The sequence below is a fragment of the Fukomys damarensis genome, unplaced genomic scaffold (genome assembly GCF_012274545.1).
Source record: "Fukomys damarensis isolate Sample0158 unplaced genomic scaffold, DMR_v1.0_HiC HiC_scaffold_14, whole genome shotgun sequence".
NCBI classification, from domain to species: Eukaryota; Metazoa; Chordata; class Mammalia; order Rodentia; family Bathyergidae; genus Fukomys; species Fukomys damarensis.
In genome coordinates, this window is record NW_022900926.1 from 3349410 (window position 1) to 3367838 (window position 18429).

General features: G+C 44.9%; 1 protein-coding gene across 1 annotated transcript in view; it reads right to left on the reverse strand.

The window, feature by feature from the left end:
* Positions 1–18429, reverse strand: part of Tbc1d32 (TBC1 domain family member 32) — a 149467-nt gene that overhangs the window by 37906 nt on the left and 93132 nt on the right. Inside the window, exons 24-27 of the mRNA XM_010638253.2 lie at positions 17073–17195; positions 15871–15979; positions 15029–15122; positions 61–186 (exon numbers count right to left, since the gene is read on the reverse strand). Coding sequence (XP_010636555.1) covers positions 61–186; positions 15029–15122; positions 15871–15979; positions 17073–17195 — 452 coding nt within the window. The remainder of the gene's footprint in view (positions 1–60; positions 187–15028; positions 15123–15870; positions 15980–17072; positions 17196–18429) is intronic.

Genomic DNA, 18429 nt, shown 5'->3' on the forward strand with positions numbered 1-18429 from the left:
TTCAGGAAAAAAAAAAAAAAAAAAAAACCCAGACACCACCGAGGAAAGCTATGCACTCACCACCTCCGCTGAGGCCGGCACCCTCGGCCTTCATCGCAGTGCAGAGCTGTCTTCGGCAGTCTTCTGCCCACTCAGCCTGCTTCTCTGACACTGTGAGGCACGACAACAGCTCGCTCAGATCAGCCCCTAAGAGGAAGGACAAAAACATCATGTTTTTAGAATACAGCACACTGTGCACACGGAAACCTGGGCACTGATGCTAAACATACAGAAAGGTGCAAACGCCAGGAAAAGTGCTGCGTCTGACTTTCAAAGGAAAACACATTTTCTGTAAGTTAGTTCCTATTTATCACATTCACTAAAAGCTTATAAAATGGATGCTGAATTACAGAAAGCTCCCAAGATGGCTTGTTGCTTTGTATCCACAAGTCCTTGAAGCTTCCTTTATCAGCACGGTTCATTACTTAGGATCTGTTTTAACAGTGTGAACCCCGAGACTGCATTATCCAGACCTACATAAACAATACTCATTCTCCATGCATGTTCAGTTGCAATTTTATTCATGTCTTTCAAAGCACAAAGAAAGCATAAGCATGGAAAACTTTTAGTCAACTATTTCGTTCCTTTTTCTGAAAAAAAATATACTACTGAACCATTAAAAGTATGCTACTCTGGTATACTGCCTGTTTGTTTGTTTGGTACCAGGGATCAAACTTGGGACCTTGCCCAAGGTCCACACACAAAGGTCTGGCTCTGGCCTGGCACCCTGGGAGGTGCAGAGTTTGTGGGTGCAGCAGGTGGCAGAACACTGCCAATTTAAGTTACAATTTTCACTTAATTTATTATCAATTAAAAATTAATTTCAGTGAAAACATACAGAGCTCCTCCCACATGGCTATCATGATCAAGACACAGCCACTGCCCTCATGAGACTCCTGCCATTACAGATCTGTACAACGTGTCTGTACAGTAAACCCCCGTCACCCATGGAAGATACATCCCAAGACCTTCCGCTGAGAGCTGAACCACGGATGCGCCAATCCCTGCATGGCTTACATATTTTCCTAGGCATAAGCACATGCGATAGTTTAATTTATAAATCAGACCCAGTGAGGGACCAACAGTATCCCACACAACAGAACGACCAGAAGGCCCTGTGACAAAGCACCAGTCACCTGCACTCAGGAGCTGCTGTGAGCGAACAAGGATGCACTGCGACACTGTGACAGTGGACGCAGCTACGTGACAAGGGCAGCAGCGCTCACAGGGCAGAGCCCCACCCTGGGAAGGATGTGGGAAGGCGGCACGAGACTTCATCATGCCGCACAGACAAGATGCAGTCTAAAAATGAGGAGCTATTTATCTTCAGACAATGGGTGACGGTGGGTAACTGGCACAACGGAAGGAGGGACTGCAGCTTGGGAGGGACATCTGTACACAGACACGCACATCCGTCAGCGACACGCAGATCACAGCACGGGGAGCGAGGGAGGCACCCCCGGCACAGGGCGGTAATGCTCGGCACCCCGATCCATCGTGCACAGGCACACGGCTCCACGGTTCTCAGACACATACACACACACTCATATTCAAGACTGGTAATCTGTGAGAGTATTCCCTTAACCGACATTGGGTCGCCAACAGCCTCATACAGAGCTACCCCCATATCCTCCCATATAAAACACACGAGGAGACAGAGAGAGACACCAAATGTGCACACTCACAAAATACATATGGAGACTGGCTGGAAAAATGTAGAATTCTCATATTCAGTACTAACAGATTACCTTTATATATCAAGACTGAACTGTATAAAACATTTCACAAGTAAACTACACAGAAGGTTTTCAAAATAGCTTCAATAATAAAAGCAATAATTAGATGAAAATTACCAAGTTAAATCAAAAGAGAAAAAAAATCCTTCAAAACACTAAAAAACTTTAAACTCAAAAAATAGCAAATAATTTCCTTGAAAATTACATTAATATTAACAAAAAAAGTTTTAATTTCAAATGTATCTTGATATGAATCAGGTAAAAATTCAACACATTCAAATTCCCATTTTACTATTTTCTTTTAGAATATCTGCACTATTTTCCTAAGAACAAACTACCTGTAGTTTGTTCAAATGAACTAATAACATCGTTACTAGTACCCAACAAATGCTGGTGTTTTTTCATCTGTTTCCGTCTCTGGTTCTTTTTCTCTTCTGCCTATGCCTAACCCTGCCTTTACACACTTTCAAACAAAGGCTGTTGCCACCACCTCTGTCCAACAGGGGCTGTGACCCTCACCCTCCCCAGCCCTCCTCTTGTGTGCTCCTCTCTCTCTCTCTCTTCGCATTCTGTGTGCTGTTTTGCATTCTTGTCTTCTCATTCTAAAAAAAAGAACACGGAATCCCAGAAGAGCCAGTGGCACTGAATCAGCAGGCGTGGTCCTGCCGAGTCCACCATTCAGCAGTGGGAATGAAGAGTCCAGTGTGGGTATCTGGGAACCAGAACTGAAGCAAGAGCCATGATGAGCTGAAAACGGTTACTCTGGCTCACAGTCGAGTCCACTGTCAGCAGCTCCAAAGCAGAAACAGCACTGGCATGGGGAAGGCCCAGCGGAGGAAAGTGTGCCCAACACGCGGCAGCCAGGAAGCCAGGTACAGGAAGAAGCTGGGAGGCACACGCACCCCTCCAGGTCACCCCACCAGTGGTCCCTCTAACGAACCCCACCCACAGCAGCGCAGTCAGCAGGACCATGAGCCCAATAACCTCCCACACAAGGCAGCTTTGGGGAGACGTCTGGATCTAAAGCATAAGCGTCCAGATGACCAGAATTCCGATCATCAGTGCTACTGCAGAAACCACTGCAGGAGGCCACTGCTCAGGTCTGCTGCCATGCTGCTGTGCAGATGTCCTCCCTGGACTGGGCGAGGCCAATCGGAGGCCTCCCCTGACTGCTCCTGCTAATAAGATAACCAAAAGACAGATTCACTTAAAAGTAGTCTACAAAAAGGCTGATCCGAGGCTCTGCACACCTCCTCCAAACTCACCCATCAATCCTGCCTCCGAACTCTGTGCAGAGTAAGTGAAGCTGTCTAGAAAGGAGCCGATAATGTTACTCCAGCAAAATCTCTTTGCCTGGAGACACGAGGCCAAAGAAATGGATGCTCTCCTGTAATGTGTTTCAGAGATATGCACCGACTCTGAGTCAGTGATTCTGTTAATGAAATAAATATGACTGATCACGTTTTCCAAAATTGCTACATGGAATGTTTCCTCTCTCATAGTCAGGGGGAAAACGAACATTAAAACCCAGAATTTTGGATTTGTTCACGATGGAAAGCCTAGAGATATGCTCGCCTTTACAGGCAGCAGCCAGAATCTCAGATGAAAGACACGAAGTGACCGCTTTCACACATTAGCCATGGGCAGCCCGGGCGGCACGAGGGAAGAAGGAACAACGATGTGAGCTCTGCAACTGCCCGGTGCAAAGTACAAGCAGCGCGGAAGTGGGAGGGCCCTGTTCACAGCAGCTGCTGTGGCCAGAGGTGGGGAAAAGTCAACCACACGGGACAAAGGGAATCACTGTAAGGTCGTGGCAAATGTTCAGTGTGTCGGCGAAGGGGCAGTCGTGGGCCAAAACTGCAACTCTGAGAAACGGGCATTCTCACATATAAAATCGTGAGACACACGTACGTACCACTGAGGTTACTCACTAAGACGGGCGATGCAGCACGCTGCTGACGGGTGACCACTTAGAGCTCCGAGCTCTGGGTGAGGTCTGTCCCGGAACTCACTGAACACTGCATGAAATGTTCATTATGAGAACACAGCAGGTGCCATTTTAAAGCAGACATGCTCACAAGTCTTGTGCGGAGCCGGAGGCTTCTGGGGCACAGGGCAGCCTCCTGGGATGACGCAAATATTCACTTCTAGGGTCGCATGAGGAAAAGTTTGTATTTTCTCTCTGACTGAACAGAACAATCCCTTTCTTACAGCACTGTTGTTGTTTTTTTTCTAGTTGTAATCTATAATTACATTGGGGTAAGGACAGATACCGTCACAGGATACAGACAATATAGTATTTGCTAATCTACAAGTTGTTTGAAAAGAGTTGAACTCTGTCTAAAGCACATGTACAGAAATCTTCTAAAATGTACATCAGAATTAAAAAATATCGAATTTAAATGATTATCAGAAAGAAAGGTGATTTACATCATGTGAGACAATTATAGACAACAGAGAAAGGCTTTATATGTACAGGAAGAACCTTAAAAAGGAAGAAAAACAGATGCTTGAGATAAATACAAAGAACATCTGCTATTCATCAGGAAACAGTAATTCCTCGTTAGGATGTCAGGCCTAGTAATTTTTCAGCATCCATTTTATAAAATCCATGTTATGAAAGGGATAAAAATAAATGAAAGGTTTCATAAGCGACTGGCAAAGCATTCCCAGACTCGGTTGGGATCGCCTTCTATTCTCCTGAAGCTTACATGTAGAATGTTTGATGTCCGTTTCTGATTCCACTTCTCTCCTTCCTTTAGGTCCTAACCAGCTAGGGAAGACCTTGGAGTGGCCTCTGAGAAGCACTGGCACTGTGAACTGACAAGTATTTATTTTGCTGGAACAACCTGAATTAAAATATGGCAGGTTTTATACGAATTGTCCCTTATTTTTGATTTACTGCATCACTTGTGCTTTTCCTTAATATTTGATAATGAAGCATTTAGTATAGGAGAAATCTGTGAAATTTTTTTAAAAAAATTCATTTTTTCTTTATCATTCTACTGCACCTAAACTAGAAGGTAGCCTAATTTTCTAGTAGTTATTGATATGTTTGTCTCAAACATAAAAGTAAAAACACATGAAAATAAAACTTTACCATTAAAAAGAAAATACATTTTCTGATTTTTAAACTAGGTATTTCTATCACTGCAGCTCAAAATTAGTACACAGCAGAGAAGCTACCGTCTCAGCCACACTACCAGTCCCCTTGCTGAGCAAGTTAATGTCAAATAAAAGTCAGTTACCTTTATCTGCAGAGAATAAATCTTAATTCCAAGGCTAGAAGCAAAAAAGAAAAAGAAAAGAATGGGAAATGTCTGATTTGACAGAAAGGCCTGGATCAGTCTGGTAAAAGGGAAGATCCATCACCTAATGTAGCTCTAGACAACGACATCTGTACAATAGAATACACGTGGTTCTTAAAATCAGAACAGCAGCTCCGTCATCTGTTGCTTTATTTTCTCAAGGGCCTTACCATTTCCAGTGTGCTGGTACAATCGTGCCTGCTGGAGTCTGTTTTTGGCTGACTGGAGGACAGGAGCAATCCTGCATTTCACACCCTTTATCAGAAGAACACCAATGAAGACAATGCAGTCTAGTCATCTGTCGACTGGGCAATTTTCATTATTTTACTGAAATACAGTTACAGTCCATCTCCTCTGCCTTTTCCTTAAGTAAAAAGCTCACTTCCACATACTCTGTAACTAAACATTCCAAAATCTATAGCATTAAAGTTGTGCAGTGGCTTGCCATCAATTTGAAAATTCAGAAGAAATGAAGAGTCATCAATGTTGGACATGGACATAGACTTTATTTCTGAAAAGATAGCATTAGCAAGATACAGCAACATTTTACAGTTAAACTCAGTAAGAACATAACTATTTCAGAAATTCAGTTTAGACTAATGAAAAATGGCTTGTTAAAAGAGGGATATTGTTCTAGTTATGAAATAACAGTTATGTGTGGTTGCAAAGAATGACTTTCAACATCTTTTAATTTAGCAAACAATTTAAAGTAATCCCAGAGTTCTTCGTAACAGAGATGAAGAGATGGCCATGAACTAGCAAAAATACACGGGCTCCCTAAGAATGGAGGCAGAGCTATGTTACTCACTGAATGCTCTGACTACAAGGCACAGAGCACGACGCTCCATCTCTTCTACGAACTTCATCTACTACTAGTATTTGTTTCCATATTGGCCAAAATACATGGGAATGGTTATTTATTTGTTCTGTCAGCAGTACTCTATAATTATAAAATGTTAAAGAGTCTTTCTATGTGACAGTAGCTACCAGAAAGACCTTCCATTCCCTAATGTAAGACATCAACACTGACAAGGTCAGCCTTCCACTTGTGCTACCTTTGGAAAAGCAAAAACTATGCAGATAACCCAGGTGTCATCATACAGGAGCTGCACTTGGGGTACTGGCCCAAGACAGAATCAGGTTCTGGAGGACATGTGGTTAATATAAAGATCTTAATGATTCAAGATGTTTTATGTTGATTTCATTCAGGGCTGAAAATGTACAAACTGAAAAAGTTTTAACTAGAGTTTGCTGAAATTGTATGATTTCCTCCCTCTTTATCTCATTTAATTTATAATAAGAAAAACTATTTCATGTTGGGAGAGAATAAAATAAAAGATGTCACAGAGCAGTGGGGGCGAGCGTACAGCTGTCTGCCGTCACTGAAAGCTCTAAAAGGTTTGCCACCCCGGCCACAGAGGAATGTATTTACATTTTATGTATTATAAACTTTATATGGATCTCTTTCCTCATATTGTAATAATGTCATCTAAAATATCCAACTGAGAGTTACCCGAACAATTTAACTTAAAGGATGCAAACATTACCTAGAGCGTTGCATTAAAAGAAATGATTATCACCGTGAAACTTACACTTTCATACAGTATTTGAAAGGGAATGTTTTGCCAGGCAGAAAATCAATTTCCTAGGAGATAAGTAGAGATGTGATAGAAGAAGCTGTAAAGTAAGATACCAAAGCTATAAAAGACTAAATTTGAGGTAATCACAGAATAAAAGGCTATGCATTTTTGGTTATTTTTTCAATTGTGAAAAAATGGGAGGTAATACTAACAGTGCAGACCTTTTACGTGTTATAAAACACTAAAGTACCACTTGGTAAATGACAAAATAACTCTAATAGAAATACCTACTTAGTGAATGATGTGCACATAAGTCTCACTCTAGAAGCCTTCTAACTGCGAAGCTGTATGCGCTTTAGAATTTGAGTGGATCAGAGGTTATTCCAAGTAAGAGCAAAAATTCTCCATTTGCTTCGGATTAGCCTGAAAATAATTTCCAGTGTTTAGTGACAAAGGTCTGGAAGAGAGAGTCTGACGCTGGGAAAAATAAAGGGAGAAGAAATGTAATGCTGATTCATCCAGTCATTCAATAAATATTTACAGCTGCACACTACCAGTGCTACTCAGACAAAATGCCCGAAGACAACAAATCAGGAGGAGCCGTGCGCCTTGGCTCCTGGGTTCGGGGGCCTCTGCGCACTGCTTGGCTCCATCATTCGGGGCCTGGGTGAGGTCTAGCGTCACCACGGGAGCAATGCCAGAACAGCACTGCTCACATCATGGCGACCAGGAGAGGAGAGCGGGGACCGGCTGGGCCCTAGAGGCCCGCTCCGAGGCAGGCACAAGGATGCCACTTCCTCCACCCGTACCCCACGGGTCGGACTCCCGCCACTTCCCACAGTGCCCCACGTGGGGCCGAGGCCCTGGACACATGAGCTCCCGGGAGCCCGTTCATGTGCAGACCATCCACCACAGAGCACACAAACCACACAGGGTGCACTGTAAGGAACAAAAGCCGTCAGAGAAACAAGGGACCAGGCGGGCAGATAAGCAAGGATGGAGGACGTTTTAGACCACATAGAAACAGCACATATGATTGATTCCATTCCAGTGAGAGGCCAGGCCAGAGAAAGCTCTAGAGACAGACGGTGGAAGAGGCGTCTTACACTGAGGTCTGGGTGAAGCGGGGAGGGAACCAGGGCATAGGGGGTTTTTTAGACAATGAAATGTCCTAAAATTATCCATGACAGTGATGGTGAACCTCCTAGAGCTTTCAGGAAACAGACAGCCCGCTGTGGTGCGTGTGCTGCTGGTTCACCATCTACAGTGATGGCTGAGCATATCTGTGAATATACAGACATGCACTGAATATACACTGTAAGTGGAAACATACGTTATATACTTTAAATGCCGACTTGCATAGCATGTTAATTATATTTCAATAAAGTTGACATAAAAGTGAAAAATGACTTTTGCTGTTGTCCAGAATGTGCAAAGTAACCACTCTTGGAGGCCAGAAGAGGAGGCCGAGCAGGGAAGAGGTGCAGCTGCCCACACCAGTGGCTCACACTGGCGTCTCTCTGCCTCCTCTCAGAAAGCCACCAGGAAGTGGACTTCTGGGAGGGGCTTCTGGTGGCCACCCAGGTTAAGAGCAACTTCGAGGAGCTCCTCGAAACACCCAGACATTCACTTTGTCACAGGCTTTCAGCAATGCCCCCCTTAGATTTCTCAGCTCACAGAAAGGCACGTAATGCCATCTGGCCACACCCCTGCCTGGTTTAGGGCACTAGAAGCAAACAAAACAGTAAGACAAAAACCCAGTCCCCTCTTAGAAGATACCGGCCTAACAGAGAAGAAGCACATCGAAAGGGTTTCTTCAACGGCAGTACAGTGTATAGGATACAAGTGTAATTGAGATTGCTTACTACATTTCAGTCTAAATAAATGTGATAAAAGTCATTTTTAAAAGTAATAAATACAGGATGCTAGATAGGGAAGTGAGAACACATTTCATGTCTTTCTGAGATATGTCTAATGCTTTCAATAGCTGAATTTGCCCTTCAATTCTTTATTCCATCTTAATCTTCAGTATGGGAGTTCCAGATTCGCCCTCCTCCTGTGAGAAAGAGAGCCACATCCTGAGTACCCAGAACAGAACATAGTAGACTAGGTTGTAACCAATGAGTTGTAATAGTAACTCCTAAAAGACCTAATTCCAGCTCAAAAAAATAAGAACAAACAAGATCACCATCTTAGGCCATGCTGTTTCAAAGAGGAAAGTTATAAGTGGATCTCCAGCAGCTCACATCATCAGCTCCTAAAATGCTAATTGGTCCTTGCTTTTTAAACACTAAATAACACTTTCTTTCTCTCACTCTCCTCCCTTCTGTCTTCTGCAAAACTAGTGTGACAGCTAAGCTTAACGTCATTCTGACTAGCTTAGGAGCCACCCAGGGAATTAGTAAAGCAAACTTCTGGTGTGTCAGGCAGACACAATGGAGTGGAGACATAACGTTTGCCCTGCTGGGTTTCAGTCTTGCTTTGGGTCAAACTCTCTTGTATCCTCTTACTCCTTTGTGTCTCAATGGGAATGTCAGCCAGGGGTGGAATGTGATGGTTTCTTGGCGAGCCATGGAGGTCATAGCCCCGTCTTCTCTGGCACTGTTCCGCTACTCTGCTTCCCAGAGTCACCACAGGTTAAATTCTGTCACACCGTCACCATGATGTCACTGTGATGGAGCCAGATGACGCTGGACTGGACTCTATGAAACCACCCGCTAAATGAACATCTGTCTTTTACGTTGTGGGCATCGGGTATCTTATCCAGTGAGGGGAAGGCTGAACGACAGAGGTAGCAACACAAGTTACAGTGGGACCTCAGTTCACAAATTTAATTCTTTCCACAATTCTGGTCACAAACCAAATTGGATGAGAACCGAATCAAATTTCCCCCAAAAGTCAACGATGAACCTAATCATCGCATTTAATTTCGTTCTCATCCAATTCAGTTTGCAACCAGAACTATGGGAAGAATTAAGTTCGTGAACCAAGATACTGCTGAACTGCACTAGAACCTTTCACTCTACCTGTCTTGTTGGGGCACGAGAGGACAGACGGCTGAAGCACCGACCTCGAGTCCTGGAATGCTGCTTCTCACCAGGGCACAAGGGTCTCAAGGCGACCTGCTGGAGCCAAGTCCCTTGACCTACAAACAACCCCCTAATTCCTTCTTTGTTCTTGTTTCCGGTTTACACTCCCTTCTGGTCAAAAACAGATGTTGTTTTATCATGATGTTATGTTCTTATCTTGAACAGTGTGTATCTGCTTGTCGCTTCCTGTGACTGCTGTTTATCTTACTCATGCCTCCTTGTGACTGAGGTTAATCATCAAACCACTGTGATCATGCTTGTGGGTGTGGCCTTGAAACTACTATGTAAGACCCTGTGTCAGAATAAACTTTGCCATTAGCCATCAGCTTTTGGTCATTCATTGTGTCCACGGTCATCTGCCCAAGTTCCCTCCTCTAGGAGACCCCAACACTGTCTGAACTCTCAGATGACAGAGAAATGAGAGTCCGAGCAGAGATCATTTCTACTGAGTAAAGCTTCCGTGTGTGCCACATCATGTCTGTGTTCATATGCAGACACACGCATGTGCATACGTGCACAATGGTGCAGGTTCTCTTACACGCAAACGTTAATCAGCAGCTTTGAAAGGGCTGTGTACATCTGGATACAGCGACACTGAAAATGTTCACAAGGAACGACTGAACCAGGTGACATCTCGGATTCTCATTTACAGATGAAGATGAATCACCTAACAGCCAACATCGATGCCAAGGAGCTAACAAGAGACAATTTAACAGATGAGGAGATGCCAACTGCAGCAAGCAGGATAAATCTTGACGCTGGTAGACAAATGAGGAAGGTGTCACCATGGGCACACAGCTGAAGGGACTTTTTTCCACAACAGCGAAACAATAAACCAAAATTCTGCAGCACAAATGATGACTAAAATAACACCTGTCAGAGTCAGTGAATCATCACTTCTGAGTCAGAAAGCATAATGGAAAGTACATAAGTCTTGCTTTTAAAATATCCTTTGCGGTGCCTTAAAGTATTACTAGCTTGAGCATAGTATTTTTGAAAATGCAAAATTAATAGTTTATTAATTATAACCACTTTCAGTTCAGCCTTATGCCTGTTAAAAGCATACATGGCTAACTTTTCTCACTGATTCCAGACATACCATTTCTGTACCCCTTGAGTCCAAAGGAAAGCTAGACAGGTTCCTGACTTCCTCTCCTGTTTTCTGGTGCCTGAGTCTATTATCAGTGGCACAGACACCTGCAACAGTGGAATGCGATCAGTCATGGTGAGCTGAATAAATATCTTAACATCTCTTCCCAGGGCACCTCCTAAGCTCTCCACTGATGCCAAAGCATTCCCTCCTCTTGACCAAGAACTACAGCAAGACTGGGTTGAGGCAGGATTTATCAAGTGCTACTATCAAACTGGGAATCATGTCTTATTCAAACACTTCTGTTTCACGAATACACAGAAACACGGTAAGAGTTCCTATGTAGTACAGTGGGAAAGGGCCTTAGATTGTACCACATTCCCTAAAGCAAAGCATGTGCCAGGAAGGGTGTCACAAAGGTCCTGGGCCTTGTAAATAGCAAGGAAGCCATCAAGGATTCAGTTAGACAGCGTTACAAGTCCGTTTCAATGGTATCCATCTGGCCACTGTACCCGGCAGGACACCGCGACAGGTGAGAGAGGAGAGCGATGGGAGATGAACGGAAGTGGTTTTATTTTCCATGTGCAGAGTAGGCGCTTTCTTGGCAGATTTACGGGATATGAAGAGAAAGACCAAAAATGTCTTCATGTTTATTGCGTGCAGCATAGGAAGCACAAAGTGGCCATTTCTGAAATGAGGGAAAACACCCAGAGAGCAGATTCGGGAGGAGCATCAGGAGTTGATCTCAGTTGTGTCAGATCTGAGGGCTAACAACAGAGAAGAGCGGCACCCAGGAGACACGAGAGAGAAACGGGCGGCCATGCAGAGAGGCCCAGCTGATGGACCAAGAGGCCTTGAGAGACCAGGGTGACAGAGCCCGTGACGGGGAAGCTGAGGACTGGGCTGAGGCCCTGCACAGCCGGGAGACGAGCGAGCGAGAGCCAGGCAAGGGCACACAGAAGCCACTAGACACGGCAGGTCCACTCCGGGAGGCACCACGGGGCGGCCCCACTACAGAATGAAGACGCGATGCCACTGGGGGTGGAAACAGGGAGCCGCAGGTCCCGCATGTGAGAAAGAGCCCCTGAAGACCAGGTGCAGACAATGCCTTCAGAAATCCTGCAGCAACGGGAAGGAGAGCAGGGGGACTTCAGGAAAAGGAAAGTGGATTCACCAGAAGACAGTTAAATATGGGAGCAAAATATACTGGCTGGTTTTCAAAAATGATCCAGTGGAAATTACTTCTCCCTCAAAACCAACAAAATAACAACAAAGAAAGACCTCAGCCTTGAAAAAGAAAAGTGCTGCCGTCTGTGATCACATGCACAGACCCATAGGACCCTATGTACCACAGAAGACACGCAAAGAGACGGAGTCCTGCGTGGCTTGTTCGTGCATGAGTCTCAGAGCTCTGAGGTCCCAGAACAGAGAGAACAGGGGAGCCAAGGCCTGGGCTGCAGGGCTGGAGGAGATGTTCGGTCAAACTGCACAATGTCAGTTAGGAGAAAAGGGTAAAGAGCTCTAGTCATCCAGCACCGCGACTAAACTTAAAAACATCCTGCTGTGTATTAACAGAGGAGTTCTACGTGTTCTCACCACAAAAGCAAGTATTTCCAGCGACCAGAGACGCAAGTCGGTCAGGTTGATTGAGTCTGCCATGTGTGCGTGTGTGTCTATCACTGAAATGTACACACATTTCAGGACACAAGGTGCAGAATACATACAGGGTACATACACACACATGTATATACATATAGTATTCATACTTGTCAATTTAAAAAATCAACTGAATTAACATGGAGATTCCTCAAAAAACTAAAACTAGAAACGCCACTTGACCCAGCTATTTCCCTTCTAGGTATCTTCTCAAAAGAGTTAAAGACATCACGTTACCACGACACACGCACACCCATGTGCACACCTGCGTTTACTGCAGCACAGCTCAATCTTGGAAGCCGCCTGTACGTCCATGAACAGATACCCGGAACAAGAAAATGTGGTGCTTATTTACCCACAGTGGAGCCCACTCTGCCATGAAGGATGGACTTGAGTCATCTGCAGGAAAACAGATGCACCTCTAGTTGATAACGTTAAGTGAAAAACCAACTTGCAAATCTCACATGGTTCTCTTATACAGAAAACCCAAAGTATAAATAAAGAGCAAAATCCAAGAAAGACAACAGGAAATGGACAGGGCTTTCTCAAACGAGAAAGGGATCAAGAGGTAGAGCAGAGGGACGGACGGGAGGCAGCGGGGTCAGAAAATAAACCGGATGTGTAGGCACACACACCAGCCCCACACAGAAGGTTAAATTTCTGTACCGCAAACAGGGAGTAATAAAAAATCACAACAAAGTTAAGAAATGAAAAGCTGTAGCAGATTAGAGATAGTAACACAAAGTCCCTGGTCAGGAGGTCTGGCTGAGTGAGTGGCGTTCAGGGCATGCAGAGTTAAGGACCTGTAGAGGTCGTGGAAGGGAGGCCAAGCGGGAGGGCGCTGGGCACACCGAGCGGCAGGCACAGCTCTCGCAGGAGGGGCACAGGTGACGGCCGCAGGTCAGCAGGGAGAGGGGAGCTCTGAGCCGGTCTCAGACAAGAGGACGAGGTACAGGGGAAGTGGCCTTCAGGCCAGCATCTCCACAGACAGCCCAGGCAGCCAGGCAGTGTGGGAAGGAGAGGAAGGAGGGCCGAGAGACCCTGGGGATGCCCATTTGGGAGAGAAAGGCACGGGCAGCAAGCCCACTGCGGCCGGGGACAGAGCCGCACCCTCCGTCCTCCTGCAGGTGCATTCAGGAGGGGCACAGGAGCAGGGAGACACCGCCACACACCCTTCCCTAAAGTTAAGGCGGGTTTTGTTTTCTCCTTAGGAAAGTGACTATTTACATCTTTTTAAAAAAATTGTCCACCTTGTTCAATTTACCACAGTGTTGAAGAAACAGATGATCAAAGACATGGTCACATGAGACACTTATTTCTGAGCGAAACTTTGGAAAGAAAAATGTTACAGCAGGGAAAGGAGAGTGGGAGAAGGGCCAGGCAGGGGGAGAGACGAACCGCTCGCCCTGTGCGGGCGCTGTCCCTGGCCCAGCCGGGTGCCTGGAGCCCAGGGCCCAGCACTGGGAACCCGGTGCTGAAATGTGAAACAGGACAAAGAATTCAGATACAGTGACCGGAAGTAGAGCAGGAAAGCCGGGCAGCGGAGGCCTGAGAACGATTTGGGGTCCCTGGAAGATACCCGTAGGGAGCCTGAGATGGTCCTGCCTCGGTGTCCTGAAAGTCGCTGGGCATCGAAGCAAAGGCTCAGGCTCGCGGAGAAGCGTCCAGGGCACCCGCTGTGGGAAAGCGGCCTGATTCCTTCCCCACGCAGGTTCCCCACGCACCGGGAGACGCTCCTGACACACCGCAGACTCCATCTGCCTCACCTGGATTCGCCAACCCGAGTCCCTGAGGTCCCCGCTGCGGCTGAGATCCAAGCCCGGCCTCAGCCTGCTGGCACTCGCGGTCGGCGCCCCTTCCAGGGCTCTCTCAACAGAACCTGCTTTTCCAGCCCCTCTGCATCTCCCTCCAGACAGCTCCGTTACCCAGAAAACCCCCGGCGTCTCTCGCCCCGCAGTGTACAACTTCCCGGGTTCCTGGAGAGCATCTCAGGGGAAGGACGCTGGCCCCAGTGTGCGCCACTCTGCTCGGCACCTCCCAAAGTCACAGGCACAGAGAACGTTTGTGTGGCACGTGCTGAATAAATAACCTTTTACATCCCTAGAATCCAACAAATCAAAAAGCACCAGTTACTTTTTAAAACCAAACAGCTATGCCGGGCGTGGTGGCTCACGCCTGTAGGCTGAGGCAGGAGGATCGCTGTGAGTTTGAGACCAGCCTGGGCTACATAATGAGTTCCAGGTCAGTCTCAACTACATAGTGAGACCCTGTCTCATCCAGCAAATAAATAAATAAATAAATCCAAACAGCTGTTGCCACTAGAAAGATTTATTACCTTACTCACAAAAAGGTGGAATTACTCGGCCTCATTAGTAGGAAAAAAGAGAAAAAGTAAAAGTTAAAAGGAAGTAGGCATATGTGAACCTCTATATAATGCTGAATAAACATTTGATATTATCCTCCTAATATATTATTGTTTTGAATTGTAACAAAAGAATGAAAAATAACGTAGGACTTGGTAATATTTTACCTTGTTTTACATAACAATTTCTCATAGCTTTTGAGAGGTAGCAATGTGGCAAGGGATAACATGAAAACATTGGCCAAGGGTATGGATTTTCACCCTGAAAGACAAGCAAATAAAAAACTTCAGGAAATAGTTTATAACAATACTCAAATTTAGCGTTTTCAGAAATATCATTAATTTACACTGGATTTTTGCTTGTAAGTTCTAGGACTGTTGCCCAATTAACCAAAAGTTAATATATAATATAACTCACTATTCCAAAAGATAACAACTAAAATAAAACGTAAAAGAAACGACATTAAGCACTGAAGATAGACACAGGGTGTTAGGATTGATAGTGATGACATAACATTTTTTTTAATGAAAGCAAAATTATAATCATCAAAAGAAACCTGTATTTTCCTCCCCTGAAACTGTTTTCCTTGTGTTGCCAATCATTTCTACCTCATTTTTCCCAGAACTGCAATCAAGTCGAGAATGTTCTAGACAACAAGAACAATACGCCTCGTGAGAAACCGATACCAAGCAGACGCCGATGCAGGAAGGCTCTGTATCGCCAAAGAACACAAGACAAACAGGGGCCTCATGGAGTTAACCATCGTGAAAAAGAGAGGCGCTAGAAGTAGGGCGCTCAGAAACACCAGGAGGAAGGAGTAGCTCTCCGCAGCACAGCACCTGCTCCGCTACACAGACAGACTGGAGACCGGGCCGGACAGTGCTGGCTCGGCTAGGACCTGACTCGTGCCCCAGTGTGGCCGCGGCAGAAGTCCAGCTGTGTGGCACAACATGTGTGGGGTCCTGCCCACCCTCTGACCCGGCTGCCTGCCTCGCTCTGAGGCACTAACCTTCTCCAGCACCCGTGGGGGCAGAGTCCGCTCCGACGGCCCCCCGATGACATTCATTCTCACGAGAACGTGGTTTCTCTCCACTGATAAGCCATCGATTATAAAATCCCTAGAAAACATTACATATGGCCATTCTGATAACTCCTTCATTGACAATAATTTATTTTTTAAAATCACGTCACCAGATTGTAGAGAAGAAAAGCAGGAACATCTGGAAAACTGGGTATTTATCAGTGCTTTGCATAAAATACACGAAAGGGCTAAATTCGTTTTGTATTGTAGCTTTCTTAGCTAGAGAGGAGATAAATGATGGACACATAATGACACACGACTAGTGGCACCAACAGAACCGTGTTTCCTTGACACATAAATGTTGTGGGACTTTAACGAAATGCGATTAAGTTCTCATTATTTCTACAGTGGCCCACTATTCATTAAGCCAAGGTGCTCTCACAGCCCAGACCCAGTGCCTCGAACTTAAAGTCTAAATGCTGCTGGGCAGCAGCCGCCACACTTTGTGATCTGTTCGTCTTTTTCCTCCCCATCAACTTATAGCGCCAAGTAGCACACTCTAAATTCCCAAGACCTGGCTACACGGAGTGGACTATTCTTTTTTATTTTCGGTACGGGGGATTGAACTCGGTCTTTGTACTTGCAAGGCAGGCGCGGGAACCACTGAGCTAAATCCCCGGCCCTGGACGACTCTTTTTTCCAAAATTATAGAAATGAAAGCAATGGCAGCTGATGACTCACACGGAGGTGATGGTGAGACAGAAACTGTTACGATATCATCACAGTTTCACTCTGCAAATAATCAGAATTTATGACCATGGACGGCCATAGCTGAGAGTGGAGAAGAGAGTCATCCAAAAGGGACACAAAGTCAGACGCTTTATTCAGTAGGTCACTGCATACATGCAGGTGAACTTAAAAGTGGTATAACTGCATAGAATCATTAATAAAGTCAGGGCTTAACTAAACCATAGAAATACAAATAAGAAAACAGCCGCTAACTTCCACAGTAGGACTCTGCAAGCCCTCTCCAAAAGTGCCATAAACTCACATTTCTACTTTAACTGCTTCTTACTCTGTTGTTTAAATCTATTGAATTCAGATGGTAAGAAACCAGCTGTACAGAAAACTGCTGTCTAATAAAGTGTCTGTAAGGACTTGTTATTCTCACGCTCCGACACCGCTCCCACCTGTGGCTCCCGGAGGTCTCTGAGCGGTTTTCTTCCTGAGCGCGCAGTAGGACCCTGGACACCTGATACTGAGCCTCCAGGAGGAGCAGGGCATCCAGATCACAGCACACCACACTTAGTAATCTGCAAAGGAAGAGCTTGTGAAACATCCTGAAAGTGTAAACCATCCTGCAGTCTCAAGGTACTGTGTACCCATGGAAATACAGATCTTATATGGAATGATATGCAATTATTTCAGATATATCTTTAATGAGTACGAATAATCTTTTCAAAAGTTCATAATGAAATGTTTTAAAGGCCAATAGTAACTATAGTCCATATTTTTGAAAATTTGTCTCAATCTCTGTGAATACTAATACATTTTCTTCTTCCCTGTTACTTAATTTAAAAATTCAGCAGGAAACATTAGCAAATCTTCTAAAAGTACAAACTGTGATAACTTTCCTTTTAACAATTCATTCCAAGGAGTGACAGAATCATCATTCTGGTACCAATCTAGGAAGTGTTCATTTGGTAAAATGTCAATACCGACATTTGTAATCCCTCCCCCAAGTTGAGGACAGTGAACAGCTGCATCCACCCTCACATCATTAACAGTTGAGCAGAGGCGCATCTCCCACGGTGACACAAGAGGGTGGGCTCACGTGGGTTCTAGCCCAGAAGCCGGCCCTGGCTTCAGTCAGTTCCACGGAGCTCAGAATCAGCGTACAGCAAATACTGGGAGTAGAGAAACAGGGTGGAACTGGATCCAAACCCAGAATCTGGAAAATCTTACATGTTATGATGTCTGCTATGCTTTCAGGGAGAAAAAAATGGCATGAGAAAACAGAAATTTAAAAAGAAATACAGAGCAATGTGGTACTTTGACCTTGATTCACATAAAGAAACAAATGTGCAGATATATTGTAATCCTGATTCAAATAATTAAAAGTATCATTTTTGAGTGACAGTAAAATGGAACAGGTACCAGGGGAGATAAGAGGAATACTAATTTTATCAGATGTAGCAATGGTCTGGTGATTAAGGTTGGGACTTTATTTTTTGTTTTGCATTTCATAATAGGGCTTTACCTGTTAGAGTAACACACAGAATTGTTTATAGTGAAGCGGAGCATCTGAAATTTGCCGTAAGGTACTTAAGTAAAATAATGGAAGGTAAGAGATGAAACAAGATAGGGAAAACACTAATAATCCATCCAGATGGCGACGAAGACAGGAGTGGGGCACAGAGCGGTAACCCCGACGCTCGGGGAGGCCGAAGCAGGAGGACAACAGGTTCAAGTCCAGCCCGCACACCTCAGAAACTCACTGAGAACCTCTCTCAAAATTTAAAAATTAAAGATAAAAAGGGGCTGAGA